Here is a 22,197-nt window from a genome sequence, read left to right as displayed (position 1 = left end):
CAGGACCCAATCTGACTGAGAGTCACAACTGACCTTCAGTGAGAGCGTAAGAGTGCCTTGACCTGCTCAAAGTCTCTGTGAGAGAGAAGCTGCTCCATCTTTAGTCGTTCCTAGATATAGTGTGATGAGACAAATCTTCAAAGTCAAACCATTTAGCACTGTCCAGAACCTCAAGAAAGCCCCATGTGTTGTACTGAGGTGTGCTTTTGACTTTGAGAGGTATTTTCTTTTTCCTAATCTCATGTTAAGTGTAGCAGAGGAAACAGGAACTTTGAGTATTTCAACTGAGGGTTCTGTAAGAGTTCTAGTTGTGAATGGATTTTCAAACTTTAGTGGACCTGCACCAAACAAACTGTTGATTGTTGATTCACTGTGCATTAATATAAATCTAAATACTGATAGTAAACAACATAGAACAGCAATGATGACTAGTTAGTGTACCTGAAAGTGTATTAATGAGTAAAAACTAAATAAAAATGGCTAGCATGCTTTTGTGAAGTCCAAAGATAGACAGAGAGTGTGGAAAACCTAAATATATACGTTAACCCTGCTGGATCATGTCGGACATGATTTTTAAATCACATTTCATCTTTAATAAAATAAATTTGTTCTTTCTTTGATTCGTTACTCCATTCTTCAGTAGCCACACCACACGATCCTGCCAGTAGATGGAGGAATAGGTTTGCTTACCGCCATAGCCGAAAGAAGAAGAAGAATAACGTAAACAAATATGGCTGAGGTAAGATAAACGAAACAGTTCGTAGCAAATAGCGGTCTTAAGAGGTCAGCACAACCTTTCAGTCAGTCAGTTTGATTAAACGAAGACGTTTGCGATTTTGCAGCTGTTTTATTTACTGAGTGCCAAACATAATTATGTAACGTTATATGTGTAATTAGTCACAAACACTGCATTTAATAAACCCTGTTATTTTGAGTCACAGTTTTAGCACTGTGACATGTCATGTTAACCAGCTTTGCATTCAACTGTAAATGAAAATTTATAATCAGGCAATGTGTGGGTTTTTGAGGACTTTTTTTTACTAGGGGTTAAAATGTCTTATTCTCTATTTCTTATTCTGCTTTCAGCCATCATTATGTGATTCAGTCTCAGGTAAATATTTCAGTTAATATTTAATATATTACTAGCAGAAACAAAATAGTTGCAGGATACAACAGCCCATTGACAAAACTTATTTTATATAAAGTTTATATATGTTTTATAAATATCTTATTTGATGTTTTAAATACTATCTGTAAAATTAAGATGTCAATATCTAAAATAATGCTTCATTATTAATAAAATCATTTGTAAAAATCTATACTTATTATTAAATGTATTTCATTATATTTCAAATAAACAATCATCTTGCTGACAAACAACTGAAATTTTGTGATTTGAGGTAAAGGGGAAAATTGTAAATATAAATGTAATTCTGGGGCTGCACTGTTATCCTAAAATATTTTATTAAATGATTCCTGTTTCGAGTATGACTGACATGTTTTTAAGTTCTTTTTACACACAGGCATGGGCAGTATTTCTGATACATGTATTTCAAATACAAAATAGTATTTTGTACATTATATTTGATAGGGTTGATTAAAACGGCTTTATATTTTGTATCAAAATACTATAGTCTTGTTTTTTGTAGTCAAAGTACTTTGCAAGAAGTCATGCTGACATCTTAAAAATGATGCTTCTGATTGGTGCTTTCTTGTTATTTGCCTTGAGATTAGAACAAAAAAAATTATTTTTTAAAAAGTTGGTGAATGCTTGGATGAATGAAAATTATGTGTAAAGAAAGTAACAGACAAAGGGTGAGGGTATTTTCAGGAGCAAGTCAACAACCATTGAAAATAGCTACTGAGCAATGTTAAGACCCGAAATATATAATCGTCACCTTAGAATTATAAGGTTCTATCTGACATTTTTGTCAAAAGTGAGGTATTGACATATTCTTATTAAATGACAACTTATTTACATTTTGGGATTTTTTTTTACAAGTTGTTTACATTTCAGGACTTTTTTATTTAAAAAACAAATGTTACACGCATACTGTTTGCTATGGAATGCAAAAACTTTGTAGCTTAATATCTCAAAATCATTCAGAACGCAGATAGAACCTTATAATTCCAAGATGACGTAATGGCTACTCACCTTACTCTCTGTGTATGAGCAGACGCAGAATTTGAATCTTTTTATCTCGAGACTTCTGGTCTCATTCACTTCCATTCTGCTTGATGTTGCAAACTGATATTTTCTTATTATATGATTCTGCTTTGTCTGTATAATCATGCAAACATTTGTTTGTAGAGCAAGCAGTTTGACCATTTTCTGCGGTTTATTATTTCTAGTCATTTCTCCCATAGGCAGCTGAATCAGAAGTTCTAAAACAATAGCAAAAACGAGCGCACTTCCGCATTGTAGAATAAGGTCAATAGTGTAAAAAAAAAAAGAGATGGAATATGGATGATGCCACATAATGCGTGAAAACGTAATCAACATGACAATGTTGATACTCAACTTCAACTCTGAAATCTGGCTTATTCTGTTAAGGTGCTTTGACACAATCTACATTGTGAAAGCCCTATATTAAGGGTAATTCTTTAACTATGAGCACTTTTATGTCCTTTGATCATATGTCCAATAATACATATACTTTGGATCAAATTTCTCTTTTTTTGTCAAACTAGCAATAAAACCTACTTCAAAAGAATTTACCAGCTTTCTATTTTATATTTTTTCATATTATTTAACCTCCTTTTAGGTGTCACAATCACTGTTTTCACCTTGTCACACACCCAGAGTTTTAAACTTCAACAATGAAAGTAACATTTTAAAATATTATTTATCTGGTATCAATTTATGTATCCTAATGAAGCACTAGTGAAATAATTAAATAATATCTCGTTATTAATATGAGACTATTATCAATATTATTTTTATATAAAATATAGCTGTCGCACAGTATCAGTGTCATTTCCACCACAACACTGTAACGTCACTTTAAAAAGTTTGTGTTATAGATTATTTAGGTGGTTTCTATGAAAATGAATAGTGCCATCTGAGAACATGTTCAGGATGGAGGGAATTAAAAATTTTATCAACAACACTTGAAGAAAAATCAAGGTTAATATTGCTTGATAAGGAAATACATTTATTCTATGTCATTTCCAAACATGTTGTACCTTTAAAGATGATTTTAAAAACCAAACCAAATTAAGGTAAATAAAAGTGTTTTGTATACATGAAAGGATAGTATCAATTTGAAGCTAATCGGTGAAGCTATTGGTCATTTTTTCACAATAAACTTGAAATGTCATTTCCACCACTGCCATTTCCATCACCACACACATTTTTAAAAGATATTTAAAAAGTTCTCATCACACATTAAAAATGTATTTACAATGTATAAATTCATGCTCTATTTAAAATATAAATTCTGTTTATTTGTTTTCTAATAAACTCTTAAAAAAATAAATATGAAATTTTAAAGTGTGACAGGTGTACAATTCAGCATACAACTAATTTATTTCAATGACAAATGTATAATTATTATATATATCATGGAAAGATTGGTTAAACTAGATACAAAATGATCTTAGACAATGTTTGACTGCCATCATTTATTTCATTTTGAAATAAGCTGACTCAATATGTATATTAAATGATTTAAACCATAGGATATCTTCTTCAAGACAGGACTTTCTGTATGAAATTTGTGAATTTATACTAATTTTAAAGAGAAACACAAGTTACCTTTGGGTTACAAGTTCAACTCACTAACCAATAGGCCACAACTTCCCTAGGTGAATGAAGTGGCAGAGAAAATTTGTTATCATACTTTGTTTACTTTACTAAGTCAGTTTAATAGTGAAGGGATTGGTCCAAAGCCTATTAATGGAAGGTTTGGAAAGAAATTTCATGTTACCTTTGAAAGTATTTTCAAAATACAGTATTTTATTTTGATACTTTTGAAGCTGCTGTATTTTGTAGTTTATTTTGATACAATTAAAATGTATGTATTTAGCATTTAATTTAAAAATACATTTTAATGTATTTTTGCCCATCCCTGTTTACGCCGAACATTTTAGTATTAATTATGAATATCAATAATATTGATTGATTAAAAACATCTCTACCTTAAGCAGGAGCACATGTAGCAGTCCAGGATGAGGACAGAGACATTCAACATTCATCAGACATGCTTGTACAAAACTCCAATGATGGGAAAGAAGAGGAAGAGACCAGCTCAAGCACCAGAACTGATAACCTTGCTCAAGTATGAACCTTCTCTTACTTTTTATAAAGTTTACTCCAGACCTCTATGATGAGGCCATAATAAACACATGTAAAGATTTCTATGAAAAGCAATTTATCATAGCAAAGTTTGTTTTGTTTGTTTGTTTGTTTTGGTGTGTGTGTGTGCATAATCATTAAATCCATGAATTACCATCATGGCTGTAAAGGAAGCGGAGAGGCCAGAGTTCTCTGATCAGGGTGGCTACTATCCTTGCAGCACAGATCAACTCAGTGACTTTGACAGAGGCCAAATAGAGATGGCAAGACGACTGGGTCAGAGCATCTCAAAAACAGCAAGTCTTGTGGGCTGTTCACGATCTGCGGTGATTAGTATTTATCATAAGCGGCGCAGGAAAGGACTACCGGTGAAGCTGTGCACAAATGCTTTCACAGAGGAGCAGACCACCAAACAAAAGAACAAGGCCAGCAAGCTAAAGAGCAAAAGGAAAACGGCTGTATGACTGTGTGTGTGTGTGTGTGTGTGTGTGTGTGTGTGTGTGTGTGTGTGTGTGTGTGTGTGTGTTTACTTTTTTATGTCATTCAGGCTAGTCAAGAAGTTCAAGAATTTCTTTCTGCAAATTTAAAATAATTTTAAGTGTAGGTGTGAGCGGTGCACATTTTCATTTGCTTAGCAAAATGTGTGGTATTTATTTACTGGAAGTCACCAAATAAGCACTGTATACACTGTAAAAGCATTTAGTTGATTTTACTGTTAAGAAGTGAGTAAACCCATTGTCTTAAATTGATTAAGTAAATTAACTATGTGCATATTTAATCAGAAGTGGGCGTGGCTTGTTTTTCTACTGCTAGCTGATCGGATGTAGTAGGCATCTCATTCAGAAGATGGGGAAAGGGGTTTTAGAAGAGTCATTACAACCTAACAAACTCCTCCTGCTGACCATTTCTGGTTGTTGTCAAAACTGACAGTTGAACCAGCATGGTTAGGTATGTTAGCCATGCCCATTACCTCAAAATCATGTAATCATTTAACTGAAAACAAACAGGAAGTGCATTGTCAGATTTTGTTTCTTAACGACATGCACAGATGGATTGTTCACCACAAAACTAGCCATGTGAGACAACAACATTATATGGTTAGTTTTGATTTCTTGGGGACTTTAAGTTTCAACTTACAATGGGTTTACTCTCTTTTTAAAGTACAGTCAACACTATTAAGGCAACAGGTTTTCTCACGTATTTAAAGTTGAGTAACTAACTGCTTTTTACAGTGTGGATACATTCTTTAGAAGATACAGTATGAAATGTGAAATACACGACATTTGCATGAAATGACATTTACATTTTTTTTTAAGAGGTTTTTTTTTTTTTGGTTGTTATTATTTAAATTAAGACAGTTCTGCTCTTATTTTAAAATCCACTCTGTTATTTATAGTTTAGATACTTCTTTAATGCTTTGCTTACTGAAAGCATTTTTAAATGCAGATGGAAAATATTGTAGCTCCACTATTATTTGAAGTTCATTAGTGATGTCATTTGTTTGTCCAGTATTGTTTGGTCTTATATTTTGGACTATTCTGTATGCTGTGTTCATTGTCAGACATTCAAATGGCTTTATTTTAATGATTAAAAATGCCATTATTTTGAAAAATGTAATAATTACATTATATTTTATTGATAAGTTATTTAAATTTGTCTTTTGTCTTTTAAGCTGTCATATAGTCCTGTTACAAACTGCCTTTCAGATGAGATAATGTGCCTCATCTATATGGGGATGTTGTCACATTTCATGTTTATTGTTCAATGTGCATGAAAGAGTACATGTGCACAGTGCAAAATAAATATTTTTATCTCTTTCTCAGAGAAAATAGCTCATATATTTTGGTGTATTTGAACAAAACATGTTCCTTAAATATAAATATATTTATCAAAATAATATTTTAGTCACCTAACGTCTTTAGAAATAGAGTTTTAATACATTTAAATTCATACAAAAAATGCAAACTACAAAATTTCAACTAAATTTGATATCTTTTTTTGTTTCTCTTGATTTCTGCTTTTTTTGTAATTAAGTATTTTTCCCTAACATAAATTGGGGTTACTAATTTTTGGACTGGGGCAGCACGGTGGCGCAGTGAGTAGCACAATCGCCTCACAGCAATAGGGTCGCTGGTTTGAGCCTCAGCCAGGTCAGTTGGGATGTCTGTGTGGAGTTTGTATGTTCTCCCCGTTTTTGCTTTGCTTTCCTCCGGGTGCTCCTGTTTCCCCCACAGTCCAAAGACATGCAGTACAGATGAATTGAATAGAATAAATGGTCTGTAGAGTATGAGTGTGAATGGATGTTTTACAGTAATGGGTTGCAGCTTGAAGGGCATGCACTGTGTAAATCATTTGCTGTATAAGTTGGCGGTTCATTCCACTGTGGCGACCCCTGATGAATAATGATGAACCCCTTTGCTTAATAAAAGAATACACAAAGGATTTTTAAACGCAGAAGGGAAATGTTGTTGCCCTGCTATTATTAGAACACTATACTGTGACATTAGTGGTCATTTATTTGTCCAGTGTCTGTTTGGTCTTATATATTTGGACTATTCTGTATGCTGTGTTCATTGTCAGACGTTGAAATGGCTTTATTTTAATTAATAAAAAATACCATTATTTTGAAAAATGTAATAATTATATTTTATTGCTAAATAATTATAATTTGTCTTTTAAGCTGTCATATGGTCCTGTTACAAACACCATTCAGATGACACAATGTGCCTCATCTATAATGGGGCATGTTGTCACATTCTATGTTAATTTCTCAGTAAATACAGCTCATATATTTTGGCGTATTTGAACAAAACAAATTCATTAAATAGATATATTAATCAAATTAATATATTAGTCACTGATTGTCTTTAGAAATGGAGAGTTAATACATTTGAATTCATGCAAAATATTGAAAAAACAAAATAAATACAAACTAAAAAAATTCAACTCAATTTTATATCTTTTTAATTTTTTTATTTTTCCTCTTTTTAATGTAATATTTTTTTCTAACATAAATTGGGGTGTACTCATTTTTAGACTGTTATCATAAGTTATTTTATTAGATTAGCTCGCGATTTGGCTTCAGTACTGACTCATCTAATGTATATACACAAATATAATATTGTAAAGCAACATATATTGGAAATATGAATTTAAATGATATATTTGTAAGGGGAGTACTCATGCTGAGCACTGTAGGTAATGAAAAAGTATACAATGTAACTATGAAACAAAACCATATATTTGTACTAGGTGTGTACTTATTTTTTAAATACATGTAAAATAAATTTATAAAAGAAATGCTATATTATGAACCCCATGTGGATTCACATAAACTGCTACATCAACCAAAATAAAAAAAATATATATTTTTAAATATTTTTGTGGTTTCTGTTCTAGTGTGTTTTGCTATTATAACAACTATTGGCATTAATAAAATAATCATTTGAAGAGAGCAGCATAGCCCCGTGAGATCTCATTTTAAGGGGTGTCCCTAATAAGAAATTCACACAATTTATAAGTATTATTCATTAGTTATAAAAACAATTATGAGGGAAACAAAGGGTCCAGTACCTAACCTCCATTTTAAAAGGTAAAACTCTGTAAACTTCTGAAAAATATTCAAGTATTATTTGCTATTTAACTTATTGGTAATATTTTTACGACAAAATTAATTAATACTGATAAATATATATTCTGGAAAATAGTTTTTTTTCAGATATTAACTGTGTTTATGTGATGGTGGGACTTTTATTTTGTAGTGTTCGCAACTCTACTGCAGCTGTTCTCATCTTCAGAGTTGAGAATTAAACAATTGTTATTGCTGGCTTCACGCAGAACCTACATCAACTATGGCGGAGGTAAGAAACATTACAAATTGCAGCAAATAACGCGTCTGGGAGAATCGCGTAATGTTTAAATCAACGTATCTTAATTTTTCATTTTAGTCTATTGAACCATTACGTATTTCTTAACATTCGAGCTCTGAATAATTAGCAAACAGTTTAAGGCGCCCAATTTGAATGTGTTAGCAGCTAGCAGCTAACTTGTTGCCTGAGCGCCAAACTCACATCCAGGTTAACTTATTCTTCTGTTTTTACTATTTAACACAAACATTGTGTAGTCAGTTGTAAGTAAAAGTACCCGGTAATTTTTCAGAGTCTTTATATTAACACAAGGTTTTATGTACGTTAATACGTCTTTTCTCTCATTGTTTTTGTTTTTAAAATGTGTTGTTTTATCGTAGCGTTTCAAATGTTGTTTATTCATTTTTTTCAGCCCTCCTTAAGTGCTTCAGGCTCAGAAGGTAACGTAGATTTATGATCATGTTGGCTGTGCTTCAAAGCTTTTCTTGTGTGTGTGTGTGTGTGTGTGTGTGTAAACACACACAAACACACACACACACACACACACACACACACAAATATGCATACTTAAACATGCATAAATATATGTACTGTATATACACAACTGGTCAGTAGTAAGGGGTCAGTTTTTATTTCATTTATTTTTTATTGTTATTTATTATTCTGTAGATCAAGGCGGGATTTATTAAAAAAACAATTTTATATTTATTACAATTTTAAATTATTACTTTCTTATTGTATGTAGTTTCAAATGAAATTATTACTCCTTTTATTGTTGCTTTCATTGCTATTACATTAACAATAATAATTAATAATAGAGTGATTTCTAAAGGATCACGTGCCTCTGAAGACTGTAGACTATATATAAACACACATGGATACATGAGTATAAATATAATAAAACATTTTTGAACATGTTAAGTTTTCTCTGTTTGAGTTTTTATTATGTAAACAATGCCAGTGTTTATCTTTAGAGCGGTTAAGAAATCCATATTTGTTGGAATAACTCTGATATTCAGTCACAACAAATAAAAACATTTCATTTGATCCTTTGTCATTTTCAATTAGAAAGAAATATTAATAACTAATTATAACTAATAAATAATTAATATAGAATAATACCATGATTATAAATAAATAATTACATTACTTATTAGTTTTATTATTATTATTACTGTTCTTTTGTAAAAGTGAATAGATAAAACTAATAATAATATATATTTTTTATTAAATAGGAGCACATGCAGTGGTCCAGGATGAGGACAAAGACTTTGATCCTTCTGCAGACATGCTTGTGCATGATTTTGATGATGAGCAGACTCTGGAGGAGCAGGAAAAGCTGGAGGGAGAGACCAACTTCACCAATGAAATTGATGACCTCACTCGAGTATGGGGCATCTGTTGTTTTATTTTTTATCATTCACTACATGCGCTCAAGATTAAGCCCTTTTAATAATCGACATGGGTCTAATTTCATTATGTGACTGCACTTCGTTTTGGTAGGAGGGTGAGATGCCCATCGAAGAGCTTCTGAAACTGTACGGCTACAGCAGTGGTGCCTCTCCAGAGGAAGAGGAGGAAGATGTGGAGGAGGAAGATTCCACAGAGAACGCTTGCAGCAAAGTAAACCCATTTATGAAAATATTTTATATGAAAATGATATTAAGTAATTTAATATATTGTGATATTAAATATGCACAATATTGATATTGGCACAACAATTATTTGTTAATTTTTTTTAGTAATGCATAACAGTACGTTAATATTGAGTCTTAATTGTTTTATTAAATTAATTTGTAATTAATTAAATGTATTTTTTTAAAAATAATATCAGTGCTTCCTACATAGACTTTATTTGGGTGTGCTGCCTTGTTTTTTTTTTTACTATTATTATCATCGTTGTACTTTTTTTTTTTTTTTGTATCCACTCAATATAAACAAATATCCGCGAGAGATTAAGTAGTGAAAAATCTTCTCGTCTGTACCTGTGTCATATCACTTGTTCTGTTTGTGCGAGACAGTCTCACATGCTCTGCAGACTATGCTTGAAACAACAGTATCTCTAGCAGAAAAGATCTGTTTTTGAAACAAATGATGACCGTAGAAGTCAGTAATTAAATTTAATTATTTATTCAATGTTTTCTGCTCCAAAATACTTTAAATGTTTCTCACAATAAAATATATTCTGTTCAAACGGGAAAAAATATTTTTTTTTTTACCCAGGCATTTAAAAAGTATATATTTTAGAGCAGTAATCACAATACCAAGAAAATGTGATATTTTTATTCGAGATTATCATACCTTCAGAATCTAATACTGGCCCATGCCTACTGCAGACTCACAGAGACCTGCAACTTTTCTAAATCTACTAAAATGTCCGGGATTTGGTTTTGCTTTCTAAGCTGTCGTTAATTTTATGCGCACAGTCACAAGAGAGATATTAAATAATAAATTATTTAATCTTAACGATTCAGAAGAACTTTGAACTTTCAGAAGAACTAAATACTCGGAGAGGACTACATTACATCTAAATTGGCTGCAGAATATATGTACACCTTTAAAATGGGTAATCAACTCATTTGCCTCATTTAAATAATCTACATGTTTTATTCTTGTAATTATTATAATTTATTTGTGATATTGTCTGTTTTTTCTGTCATTTATTTCTCATTTGCTATCAATTTTATTAATTTGATGTCAGTATATTACATATCTCATACATCTAAAATGCTTTAATGGTGTTTGTAAGAAAAAAATGCATAAAAGAGAAATAATGAGTGTTTTTCATTTATTTTATTTATTCTTTTTTATTTTAACCTATTGAATAGAAAAGAGTTCAAAACTGATAATAATAAAATAGTGTTAAAAATCACAGTTTTGTTTGTTGCATATAGTTAACCATTTATGTGCTGTGGGTAAAAGGTGTTTCAATCAGACCACCACTGCAAGTATTTCAAACCCGTGGGAAGCACTCAATATTAACAAAGAAACTATAGTAAATTTGGCCTTTTCTCACTTTTGATTTTAATCCATTAACTAACATTTACTAATGAGACTTAAAGTGTGTGCTGATGTGTTATAATCCTTTTACAGTATAGTTAGTTTGAAACATTTATTTACTTTAAATATTTACAGTTGTAGTCAAAATTATTAAACCCCCTTTGAATTTTATTTTTTTATATTTTCCAAATGATGTTTAACAGAGCAAAGAAATTTTCACAGCATGTCTCATAATAATTTTTTCTTCTGGAGAAAGTCTTATTTGTTTTATTTTAGCTAGAATAAAAGCAGTTTTAAATAATAAAAAAAGCATTTTAAGGTCAATAAAATTAGCCAATATAAGTTCTTTTTTTTTCTGATAGTCTACAGAACAAACCATCGTTATACAATGACTTGCCTTATTACCCTAACCTACCTCTTTAACCTAAGTAACCTAGTTAAGCCTTTAAATGTCACTTTAAGCTGTATAGAAGTGTCTTGAAAATCTAGTAAAATATTATTTACGGTCATCATGGCAAAGATAAAATAAATCAGTTATTAGAAATTAGTTATTAAACTATTGTTTAAAAATGTGTTGAAAAAATCTCTGTTAAACAGAAATTGTAGAGAAAAAAAAAACAGGGTGGCTAATAAATTAGGGGCGGGCTAATAATTTTGACTTCAACTGCATATATAATAAAGCCATTCGCTATATTTTTTTTCTATTAAAATAATCTTTTTTGCAGTTTGGGTCAATATCATGATAATGTTGTGTCAAAGGCTTCAACAATTCGCAACAAAATCGCAACAAGAAAGTTTGATATTATATTATCTTTTTTCCTAAAAGCCTAACCTTACTATTATAAGCCTAACACACAAATCTATATGTTTAGTTGTGCATAAAGATTAAATAAATTTTTTTTTTTCATTGGGTGTCAGGTGGAGGAAAAGCCAGAGCTTTCTGACCAGGAGGAGGTTGAAGATGTGCAGTCATCTGGTGAGGAGCCTCCGTCAGGCAGTGTGTCTCACAGCACTGCTCTGCTCATCTGTTCTCGGCCATCCACTTACTTTGAAGGTAAGAATATTGTAACTTACTACATTAGTCATCAGTTTTTAGAAGCTTCACAAGACACAGCCAAGTTAGTACACGATTACCTTTAGTACTCAACATATAAAGTGCTGTATTGCATATTGGAAAAGAATTAGTGTACATTTAAATATGTTGTTTTTATTTATAATAATCATTATTATTATTATTAAGAAAATTATAATGTATTTCTTATATATTTGACACCGTTTTAAAGAAACAACCCACTAAAATGTCATTTGGTGTAACTAAAGTTATATAAAAAACACATTTTCAGACATTTACAACAAAAATAATTTGTTGGAATATTACAAGAATAGTTTTTTTTTTTTTTAACCTTTTGGTCAGTAAAGCATTTTTAATAATTTAATATGTACAACATTTTAGTCTGAGTGCTATTTTATATATTATCTTGTGTGAAGTCAGAATGAGGTAGGTAAGCTGTTTATTTATTGTTATATTTTTATATATATGCTACATAAAAGGTAATAGTGTACATAAGATAAAATTACACAAAAATAGTACTGTAAAAAAGTAAAAAACGCTATTTATGCTTTATTTGTGCTTTATGCTTGATGACACCCTCGCACTAAAAATCCACTAGCCAGAATATTGAAGATATTAATAATGTTACTTAAAAAAAAAACCCTTTATCAAACAACCCTGAGGAACTGCATCACAGTTTTCGCAAAACATTAAACTTCTTAACATAATTTATTACATATGTTTTTTTTGTGACAGACTCATGAGGAGATGTTTATGTTTTTTGTATCAGAAAATTCTTAGTAAAACCAGCAGATGGTGATGTTGGTTCAGAATCTAACTTGATCTGGCTTTACTTGATTCTCTTTGTGTTTTACAGGTTATGAGGAAGAATCTGAAGATGAAGAGTATATTCCATCTGAAGACTGGAAGAAGGTAGATTTTTTTTTCCCTAAATGTGTTTTTTCTTATGTATACAATCTTTGTTTAAATGAAGTTTAGACACTTGTATTTTTTGGGGGTTTCCCTTTTATAGGAGATTATGGTTGGTTCAATGTACCAAGCGGAGACTCCTGTTGGCTTGTGTAAATACAAAGACAATGAAAAAGGTAAAAAATCTAAATAATATGCTAATTTAAATACACTATGTGCATACATTTGAAAAATTCTGTTAAAAGCACCAGAGATTTCCAAAATGCACATAGAAAATCACCATTGCTTGCAACAACAGTACAATAAGCATGCTTTTAATGCTCTCTGTACAGTTCACAAAAACATGCATACACTTTGACCACTATAATTTAATGCACAAATAAAGGCACAACATTTTAACATTTGTACTTGTCATTCAAAATGAGTTTGATTGGATAATAAGCTATTACCTGTACAAAGTGAATGAATAATGCTTGTATCAGAGATTATTATGAACATTTGCCATGCAGAATCTAAGAAAGCATAAACAAGGTTTTGCGATCCATAAACAAGTCTCTTGATGTATGCAACCTCACAGTTTGAAGTGTATGTAATAAGAAATCAATGCAGGCTGTTGTGGGTTATTAAAGTAATGGGGATTCTCACAGGATAAAGATACTCACTTAGATGAATAGTTATGAGAGGGATCGTAAAAGAAATTCTTTTAAAAATTTAAGTTAATTTCCTCCTCAAATTGTTGTTTTTTAAGCAAAAAAAAAAGACACACGCATGCACAAATAGCGAAGAAAAAAAAGTCCCAACATTCTTTTAGTAATTAGAAACAAGAATTTTTGTTAAACCTGAAAAATGTTGTCTTCTGTCAATCATGACATTGTGATATACATTTAATGTGTATGTTTTGTTATTCATCTGTTTGTCTTCCACAAATCAAGTGTATGAGAATGATGATCAGCTTTTATGGAATCCGGAGTTACTTCCAGAGGAAAAGGTTGTGGAGTTTTTAACAGAAGCCTCTAAACGCAGCGGAGATGAAGCTGGTGTCGACGCCATTCCTGAAGGATCTCACATCAAAGACAATGAACAGGCAGGTCTCCATCCCATGGGATATTTACCTTAATCATACTGATTCCCTTTTTAACATCAGATTATAACCTAATCATTTCTTGGCTTGACTCACAGGCTCTCTATGAATTGTTTAAATGCAACTTTAATGCAGATGAAGCTTTAAAAAGGCTGAAATTTGATGTAAAGCCTGCTAAAGGTGAGTCTATGATTTCTTTTGTACAGTTTTCTTTTAATATGTGATGAATCAATACTTTTAAATCCACAAGATTTTTCCATTAAATGTCATGTGCTTTGAGAAAAATATAAGTGTTTTAATAGAAATTTCAAAGTGTTAGAAGAAAGTTTACACATTTGCACTGGAAAACAAAACAAACACTTATAAAGAACATGCATTGTGATCAGATGATACAATAAAAATGTATTTATGTTTTATTTATTTTAGAACTAAAGTGATTAATAAACAATGAAACATTAAGAGTTCATATTTGAAACATTTATGTATTACTATTTATATCTTACATTTTCATTACTTGGTCTTAAATTATGTATATTTAGGGTTAAATCTGCACAACCACAGTGACTTTGGTTTACTAAATCAATTGTGGGCTTTTAATTAATAAATTTATCATCAATAACTTTAGTTCTAATTTTCAAAATGTATATTTATAGATTTTTTTTGTAATGTTTTTGAATTATCTTGGGAACTTTCTGTAGCAAATATTTATTTGTGATTATGTAATTTAATATGAGAACATTTAACAAATATATTGTATGAAAAACGTAAAACTAATAAAAATAAAAATGTTTTACGTTAATATTTGTCATTAATAAATAGTCTGGCTTCTGCGTGAAGTTTCTGCACAAACAGCACAATTTTTTCATCTAAACTCTTGACTTCTATCAAGTAATGCTTTTCCGAATGTTATTTTGGGGAATTTGAAAAGCTTTCTCCGCTCAAGCACACCAGCAGCATCCAAGCCTGTGATAAAGCAGCTCTCAGCACGTCAGTCAACCCTGTCTGAATGTGTCACTTTAACTGAAATCTCACTCTCTCCCTTAGAGGAAATGTCAGTTTGGACGGAAGAGGAGTGTCGAGGTTTTGAGCAGGGACTCAAAGATTATGGAAAAGATTTCAGCTCAATACAAGCAAATAAGGTTTGTGTTGAGTCCCATTCCTCATTCCAAAACCTGCTAGGATGGCATGGACTTCTGCTCTAAAGTTTTAAAGGAATAGTTCATCGAAAAATGAAAATTACCAAATCATTTATTCACCCTCAAGCCATACTCTGTGTATATGATGTTTTTTTTTTTTTGGTTGGATAAACGCAGTTGGAATAGTTTTCTATTTTATCCTGGCTCTATAATGGATTTGTATTGTGGCTTTTAGTTTAAAGCTTCATTGTATACGTCAGATGCACATAACATGCATTCGACCACAGACGGATGTTAGATATAATCCTGATATGAGATTTAATGCATGCTTATGACAACTGTCATTTTGTGTCATAGTTTGAGATGTCTGACAACTTAACAAACAAATATATTACTAACTGACAACTTGACATTACTAAGAAAACAAAACCTGTCATACACTCACTGGCCACTTTATTAGGTAGACCTGTCCAACTGCTCGTTAATGCAAATTTCTAATCAGCCAATCATATGGCAGCAACTCAATGCATTTAGGCATGTAGACATGGTCAAGACAATCTGCTGCAGTTCAAACCGAGCATCAGAATGGGGAAGAAAGCTGATTTAAGTGAATTTGAATGTGGCATGGTTGTTGGTGCCAGACAGGCTGGTCTGAGTATTTTCACGCACATCTATCTTTAGGGTTTACAGAGAATGGTCTGAAAAAGAAAATGTCCAGTGAGCACCAGTTCTGTGGGCACAAATACCTTGTTGATGTCAGAGGAGAATGGCCAGGCTGGTTTAAGCTGATAGAAAGGCAACAGCAACTCAAATAACCACTCATTATAACTGGGCTATGCAGAACGCACAGCGCGTCAAACCTTGAGGTGGCAGCAGAAGACCACACAAGAACTGAATCCAATAGAGCAACCAACAAATCTGCAGCAACTGTATGATGCTGCAATCATGTCAATATGGCCCAAAATCTCTGTGGAATATTTTTAGTATCTTGTTGAATTTATGCCATGAAGAATTAACGTGATTCCAACCCACTACTAGTAAGGTGTACCTAATAAAATGGCCGGTGAGTGTAAATCTGTCATAAACATAATTGCCACAAGGCCATTAAAATTGTCTCATGAATATTTTTCTGATCACTTTTTATTTTTTAAGTGGAACAAAATTTGTCATTAAAATTTCTCTTAAAAAGTGTCAATACTTTGTCTAATTATTTTATTTATGGCATCATTATATTTATTACGGCACATTTGATATGCATTTGACATTTTAATGACATTCAATTTGTACTATTGTAGTTGAGGTTAAGAAAAATATTAATACTTTTGTAAAATAAATTTATAATTGAATTACACCGTTATAATGGCCTCATGACAATCATCTTTGACGTATTTATAACAAGTTTTGACAAACTTGGTGTCATGACAGCTTTTCAAGATGTTATGAAAAAGACGCAACAAATTATGAAACTAAAATCATAACCTGCCAAACACTTCTCAAACAATGTCACCTTTGCGTTTAAAATGACATAACTTAATGGCAGTTGTCAAAAGCATGCATAAAATCCTAAACAAACCGATCAGATATTTTGGAAGCTTCGAAATAAAAGTCGCTATCTAACGGTGTTATTCAGCATGGAGGAGTCAGAATATTATTAAAACTACTAAAGTAATAAACACCAACGATGGCTTGAAGGTTAATAAATTAAGAGGTTACTATTCCTTTAACTCTTATTTAATTATCTAGACTAATTAGTTGGTAAACTTGACTTTTTCTTGGCTTGGTTATTTGGTTTTATCGTTCAAGTAGGTAATTATTGTTACCTAATCAAACTTTTCCAGGTGAGAACTAGATCTGTAGAGGAATGTGTGGCCTTTTATTACATGTGGAAGAAATCTGAGCGTTATGATTTCTTTGCACAGCAGATCAAGCTTGGGAAAAGAAAATACAGCCTTCGTCCTGGAGTTTTGTAAGTCAGTCTTCTGTACCGTGTGGCACATTTAAAGGTCACAAGTCCGAGTCCTCTAATTAAACTGTGTGTGTACATAGACTGAGAGGCTGTGTAAGGTCACATCCTGCATGCTGTTTGTTTGGCATTACAGGGATTATATGGAGTGTTTTTTGGATGAGAAGGAAAGCTCTGAGTCTGGTGGATCTTCTTTATCACTTCCTACCACATCAAACAACAGCAAAAACCCACTGGAGCCAGAAAGTGACTCTAACGCTCAGAATGGTCAGACTTGCACACACACAATTGTTTTAATACATATGCAAAGGTCAAAGAAAACACATCCTGTTTTGGAGTTTGTATTAAGTTACATTTAAAAAAACATGCATGTATAGAAAGCACATGTAGTAATGAAAGTGAAGTTTCTACTTTACTAAATGTTTAAAATAGCTATTTACAATGGTCTCTTGTTATTTGCAGGAGTTACGTTCTAAAAATAATCCACGATAGGTGAAATCCGCGAAGTGGTCATTTATTTTTTACATTTATTATAGATGTTTTAACACTTTATACACCTTTATACACCATTCTCAAACAGGCATTAACATTTTCACACTTTTCTCTCGTTTAAACACTTGCAAACTTCAAACTTTCGTAGAAAAGTACGGCCAGTATTATAGAATGAAACCAAAGTTCATTGGTTTGGTTCACACACAGCGGCGCGGGTGTGTGAACCCTGATATAAATAATGTTTACAGTTATAAAATGCATGGCGCTGTATGGTGCGGTGCATCCGGTGTGCAACTCCACCCACTTTACGATGGTTTTGGTGTAGACACTTTTGTATTCATTCATTTTTCTCATAATTTTAACTTATGTTTAAGTGTTGAAATTGACTACGGGGTACACTTTGTTTTATAAAATTCCTCACCCTGGTTCTCCTTTTGATACCATTTAAAAATTGTTACAAAATTATTTACAAAGTTGTTCCCATTGAAAGCCTTAAAAAAAATCATGTCACACTTTTATCTTTCCATTTTGTTAGCAAAACTATAATTTAGTCTTAATTTTAATTATTATAGTTTTAGTTAAAAGTTTTTAGGATAGTAACTTTCTTTCTAATATATAATTTGTAAATTTGGCAATTTCTTTTTCAGGTTTTGTTTTTAAACTAATTGTTCTCTATTTAGAAATATTGATTTTGCAAAACCCTGTAATTTTGATTATTTTCTTTTTAACAAGAGTTTAATGAATTTTTTTTGAATCAATGTCAATAAAGTTACCATATTTTAGTCTTTGCCTGATAAAGGGTTATAGACTGCATGCCAGATTAAAATGTTGAAATAGTTGTGTATTGTTTTGGATGTGACAAATTAAGTTTAAATAAATTTAATGTTAGTGTTTAAAATGCTTAAACCAAATTATATTCTAGTTGTCCCTCACTTTAATGCAGTTCACCTTTCGAGGTCTCAGTTTCACAGTTTCTTTTATAGCGCGCTGTGTTCTGCATCCTGATTGACTGTAAACCACTGTCAGTCAATTTTCTCCGTGCCGTGTCTCCTGTAAAGTACAGGATGCGTTAGGATTGCCAAATTTACATAAATTTTTGATCACTAGCAGTGTGACTCTCAAGTGCTATACTATGTGTTTGCAAGTTTTCTCCCCCGCAAATTCACAATGTCAATGAAACGGGCACCTGCGATAGCACCCAAAAGGCAGATATAGATGCTAACTATTGCATGAAAAGTTGGACTTCTGGACAGATAAAAGGAAGGTAGAAGTTGCACGGCTGTGTGGCACCATTACAAAACAAGTACAAATCTTTGCTTCATTAAATTTGGTTTTACAGCCTTAAAAAAATCTATAACAATTGTAAAAAATAAAGCTGACTACTTTGCGGATTTTACATATTGCAGGTTATTTTAAAAATGTAACTTCTGCTTTAAACGAGGGACCACTGTAATCAAATTATGTTTGTTTGGGATTGTTACTGGTCAGTAAATCGACAATTTAGTATTTGTTTTTGACTGTATCCTTGTGATAATGTCATCAAGCCATTGTTGTTCTAAACAGGATTGTAAATTTAAAGCTGTATTACACTTTTATCATTTCGATGCTTAAAAACCTTCAATATTATTAATGAACTTTGTTATTGACCCCATTAATCATTTAAGTGTCTTTTTGACTTCATAGGTGTAGAGAACCATTCCTCCGAGCCTCTTCTCTGTGTCAAAGATGAGACTTCTCATACAAACGGCTCCACCGCACGTCCAGAAATATCCATAACACACACACCACCCGACTGTAACCTCAACATGAGCAGCCCAAACACACGAATAGTGGAGATCACAGTCATGCAGGAGGAACAACCTCTGAAGAAGCTTAGGATTGAGACAGACCCAAACACTGAAGTCGCCCTCAACAAAGCTGAAATCGTCTGACTCGCCAGCAAATCCCAGAACTCCTGACCTCAGATAGCCTGCCCTGTTTTCAGCATGACGGTAGCTGAGGTGTGTTTGTGTGTGTGTGTGTGAGTGAATTTCAGGGATGCAAATGAAGCACATTTCTTTCCTCCTGCATTACTGCCACTGAGCTCAGTTCACATCTCAACACTCATGATGGACTGTCATATCAGACCGTCATCCCTGTAGCACTATTTATTGGAATAGAATAAGGTGATCATTGCTTTTGTATTTACTCTCGGTTGTTTTGAAAGAAACAGCTGACTGTATTTTTGTGAACTTAGTCATTTATTGTGCATAACATTACCATGGCTGTGAGTGCACACTGTGGAAAAGCCCTCTTGGTTTTATATGAAGTATAATACTGTAAATAATCGAATTGTAATTATTAATATTCTCAAAAAGTACATATTTTGTATTTGGGAAATCATGCTGAATGATCCAGAGGGTTGTAAAAAGGTTTTCTCTGATACTGTAACATTCCATCCCCTTTTCCTTTCCTTTTTGACCAAAGTGAATGGCTGATATTGGTCTTTTAACGCAGCGTTTTCGAAAGCTATTTCCTCTTTATATGAAAAATTGTCTTATTTTTGTATTTGATAGCTATTTATTTTTTTTAATCAGATATCGGTGATGCATGAAGCCAGTATAAAATATATTTGTATAGGCTGAAGCGAGTACGAATTAAAAGGCAGAGCAGAAACGGTTGTGCTTTTTATTCATTTTCTCACTGTGACATGTCGATCCGTCTTTGAGAGAGCGTTTTTAAGTTTTCTAGGACCTGTTATTTTTTTCAGAATTGGTAGAGGTAAATACGATCTGCAGTTTTCAGAAATCGGTTGTCATCCACATCTGCATAGCTCAGGAAAATAAGTACTGAAATATTAAAGGATGTTAAATAGCTGTCACTTTCAATTAGAGAATCATTCATTAAACTCAGAATATTTACCCAAACGCGTGTCTTTTGTGTTTACTGGAGCGACTCGGATTTTGTCACCTCATTACCACTTTTAGTCTGAGTGGATTTTGATGCTAGTTTTTAAGAGTTCTTTTATTGTAATGTATTCGTATCCTGTACAGCAGGTGTCAGTGTTGAGCTCAACTCTACACACCCTGCGTTTTATTCAAAGTCTTCAAGTTACTGAAATATTGTATTGTAGGTCTTAATTTTCCTTTGTTTATGTATAACCTAATCTGGCCAACACCCAACCAATAACCAACAATCTATTGCAATAAAACGTTTTATTTAAGAATAATTTTTAACTGTCAATGTTATTCATTTTTATAGCACTATTTAACACATCCAGAGGTTGACCAATGAGCTGGACACTACAAACCAATCTTTGATTTGGCATTTTATCAGTGAAAATTGTCTGTTTTAGCTATATATATATATATATATATATATATATATATATATATATATATATATATATATATATATATATATATATATATATATATATAATTATAACAAAAACAGACAATTTTCACTGATAAAATGCCAACTCATCATCATCAGTCATGTTTCTTACCTGTTAAACGCCTTGCAGCAGCAGCAGCATCATAACTCTATTTACCATAATGGTTTACTTATTTTTCTTTAAAACATTAACATTTGTTTAAAAGTTCTCCATGTATTTACTGCTGAGGAAGCTGACCTGGTCAGACCTAGTTTATTATAGTTTTTAAAACCTTTAAATCATTTTTGAATTATTTATTTATTTTTTAAGAAAGGTTGAAATTTTTTTTTATGTACGTATACAACTAGAGTTTGCTTGTTTTTCACACAATATTTAAATTATTTTGCTCAGAATTAACAAAAAATATATTTTAATGATTGAATTTTTATTACAGTATTATTAAATGTATTAAATTATATTAAAAGTTTGATAGGGCAAATAAAATGCTAAAAACTGGGCCATTCAAAGAACTCCTATAGTGTTTAGCCCTGTACTGGGAAATTTTTTTTGCAGCCTATTTCTGTATTTGCATGTGTTGTGAATGTGCGGTAAATGTTTTCATAAATAGATCGTGGTTTTCAATAAAGGGTTTTTCTTAAAATCCGCATGAAATCTAAATGTTTTCATTTATCTGTGCATGTCGTTAGTGTAAATTTAATTTGCTCAATCTTTATTCAAATACTATAACCTTCTCTTTCTCTTGAAATGACTTTTCTTAACTTCTACCTTTAGAATGACATTCTTTTTTATGCACAAGACACTCTTAACTTCCATTTCATGACACGTTTGAGCTTCCGACCAAACCATACTTTTAAATTGTAAATATTTCATGTAGTTTGTTACTAAATGTAAAGACAAGAAACCTTTTTTTCCCATTTAGCATTTTTGCACACCATATGCATATTTAAATACTCAATAATAATTTAGAATAGTTTAAATTAAGCACTGAAATAAAAAAAGAAAGAA

At 31.8% G+C, this 22,197-nt stretch overlaps 2 protein-coding genes and 1 long non-coding RNA gene across 10 annotated transcripts; 2 read left to right on the top strand and 1 right to left on the bottom strand.

The window, feature by feature from the left end:
• Positions 1 to 713: 713 nt before the first annotated feature.
• LOC147836418 (uncharacterized) lies at positions 714 to 6,135 on the top strand. 6 transcript variants are annotated; one of them, XR_015493821.1, is made up of 4 exons: positions 714 to 783; positions 1,087 to 1,111; positions 4,150 to 4,280; positions 4,468 to 6,135. XR_015493821.1 is itself a non-coding variant. In XM_087257588.1 (4 exons), the coding sequence occupies exons 1-4, from the start codon at positions 731 to 733 to the stop codon at positions 4,759 to 4,761; spliced, it is 459 nt and encodes a 152-aa protein (XP_087113714.1). In that variant the 5' UTR covers positions 714 to 730; the 3' UTR covers positions 4,762 to 6,135. The 6 variants fall into 6 exon arrangements, 2 of the variants coding, with proteins under 2 accessions (XP_087113714.1, XP_087113713.1); XR_015493822.1 differs by having other exon boundaries at positions 4,147 to 4,280; XM_087257588.1 differs by having other exon boundaries at positions 714 to 739.
• On the bottom strand, positions 4,781 to 7,208 carry LOC147843584 (uncharacterized). The gene is made up of 2 exons (XR_015493878.1): positions 5,446 to 7,208; positions 4,781 to 5,009 (listed from the first exon to the last, which is right to left on the bottom strand). It is a non-coding gene; the product is annotated as an uncharacterized LOC147843584 (long non-coding RNA).
• Positions 7,209 to 8,074: 866 nt separating this feature from the next.
• Positions 8,075 to 20,722, top strand: mier1a (mesoderm induction early response 1a, transcriptional regulator). 3 transcript variants are annotated; one of them, NM_199559.1, is given in 13 exon segments: positions 8,075 to 8,157; positions 8,576 to 8,603; positions 9,399 to 9,550; positions 9,667 to 9,786; positions 12,082 to 12,217; positions 13,092 to 13,147; positions 13,248 to 13,320; positions 14,077 to 14,228; positions 14,324 to 14,405; positions 15,270 to 15,364; positions 17,200 to 17,327; positions 17,461 to 17,591; positions 19,500 to 20,471. In NM_199559.1, coding segments are annotated over 13 exon segments (1,410 nt in total). In that variant the 5' UTR covers positions 8,075 to 8,148; the 3' UTR covers positions 19,748 to 20,471.
• Positions 20,723 to 22,197: the final 1,475 nt, after the last annotated feature.

Source organism: Danio rerio, chromosome 6 (genome assembly GCF_052040795.2).
Source record: "Danio rerio strain M-AB ecotype USA chromosome 6, GRCz13ab, whole genome shotgun sequence".
NCBI classification, from domain to species: Eukaryota; Metazoa; Chordata; class Actinopteri; order Cypriniformes; family Danionidae; genus Danio; species Danio rerio.
Note: the sequence above shows the minus strand (reverse complement) of the source record. Positions and strands in the feature narration are given on the sequence as shown.

What these genes read in the sequence shown, in the direction of transcription:
- LOC147836418 (XM_087257587.1), top strand. An exon ending in ATTATGTGATTCAGTCTCAG is followed by an intron (nt 1,112 to 4,146) that starts GTAAATATTTCA and finishes CTCTACCTTAAG; the next exon opens with CAGGAGCACATGTAGCAGTC. An exon ending in GAACTGATAACCTTGCTCAA is followed by an intron (nt 4,281 to 4,467) that starts GTATGAACCTTC and finishes ATGGCTGTAAAG; the next exon opens with GAAGCGGAGAGGCCAGAGTT.
- mier1a (XM_087255015.1), top strand. An exon ending in CAGAGAACGCTTGCAGCAAA is followed by an intron (nt 9,787 to 12,081) that starts GTAAACCCATTT and finishes ATTGGGTGTCAG; the next exon opens with GTGGAGGAAAAGCCAGAGCT. An exon ending in ACATCAAAGACAATGAACAG is followed by an intron (nt 14,229 to 14,323) that starts GCAGGTCTCCAT and finishes CTTGACTCACAG; the next exon opens with GCTCTCTATGAATTGTTTAA.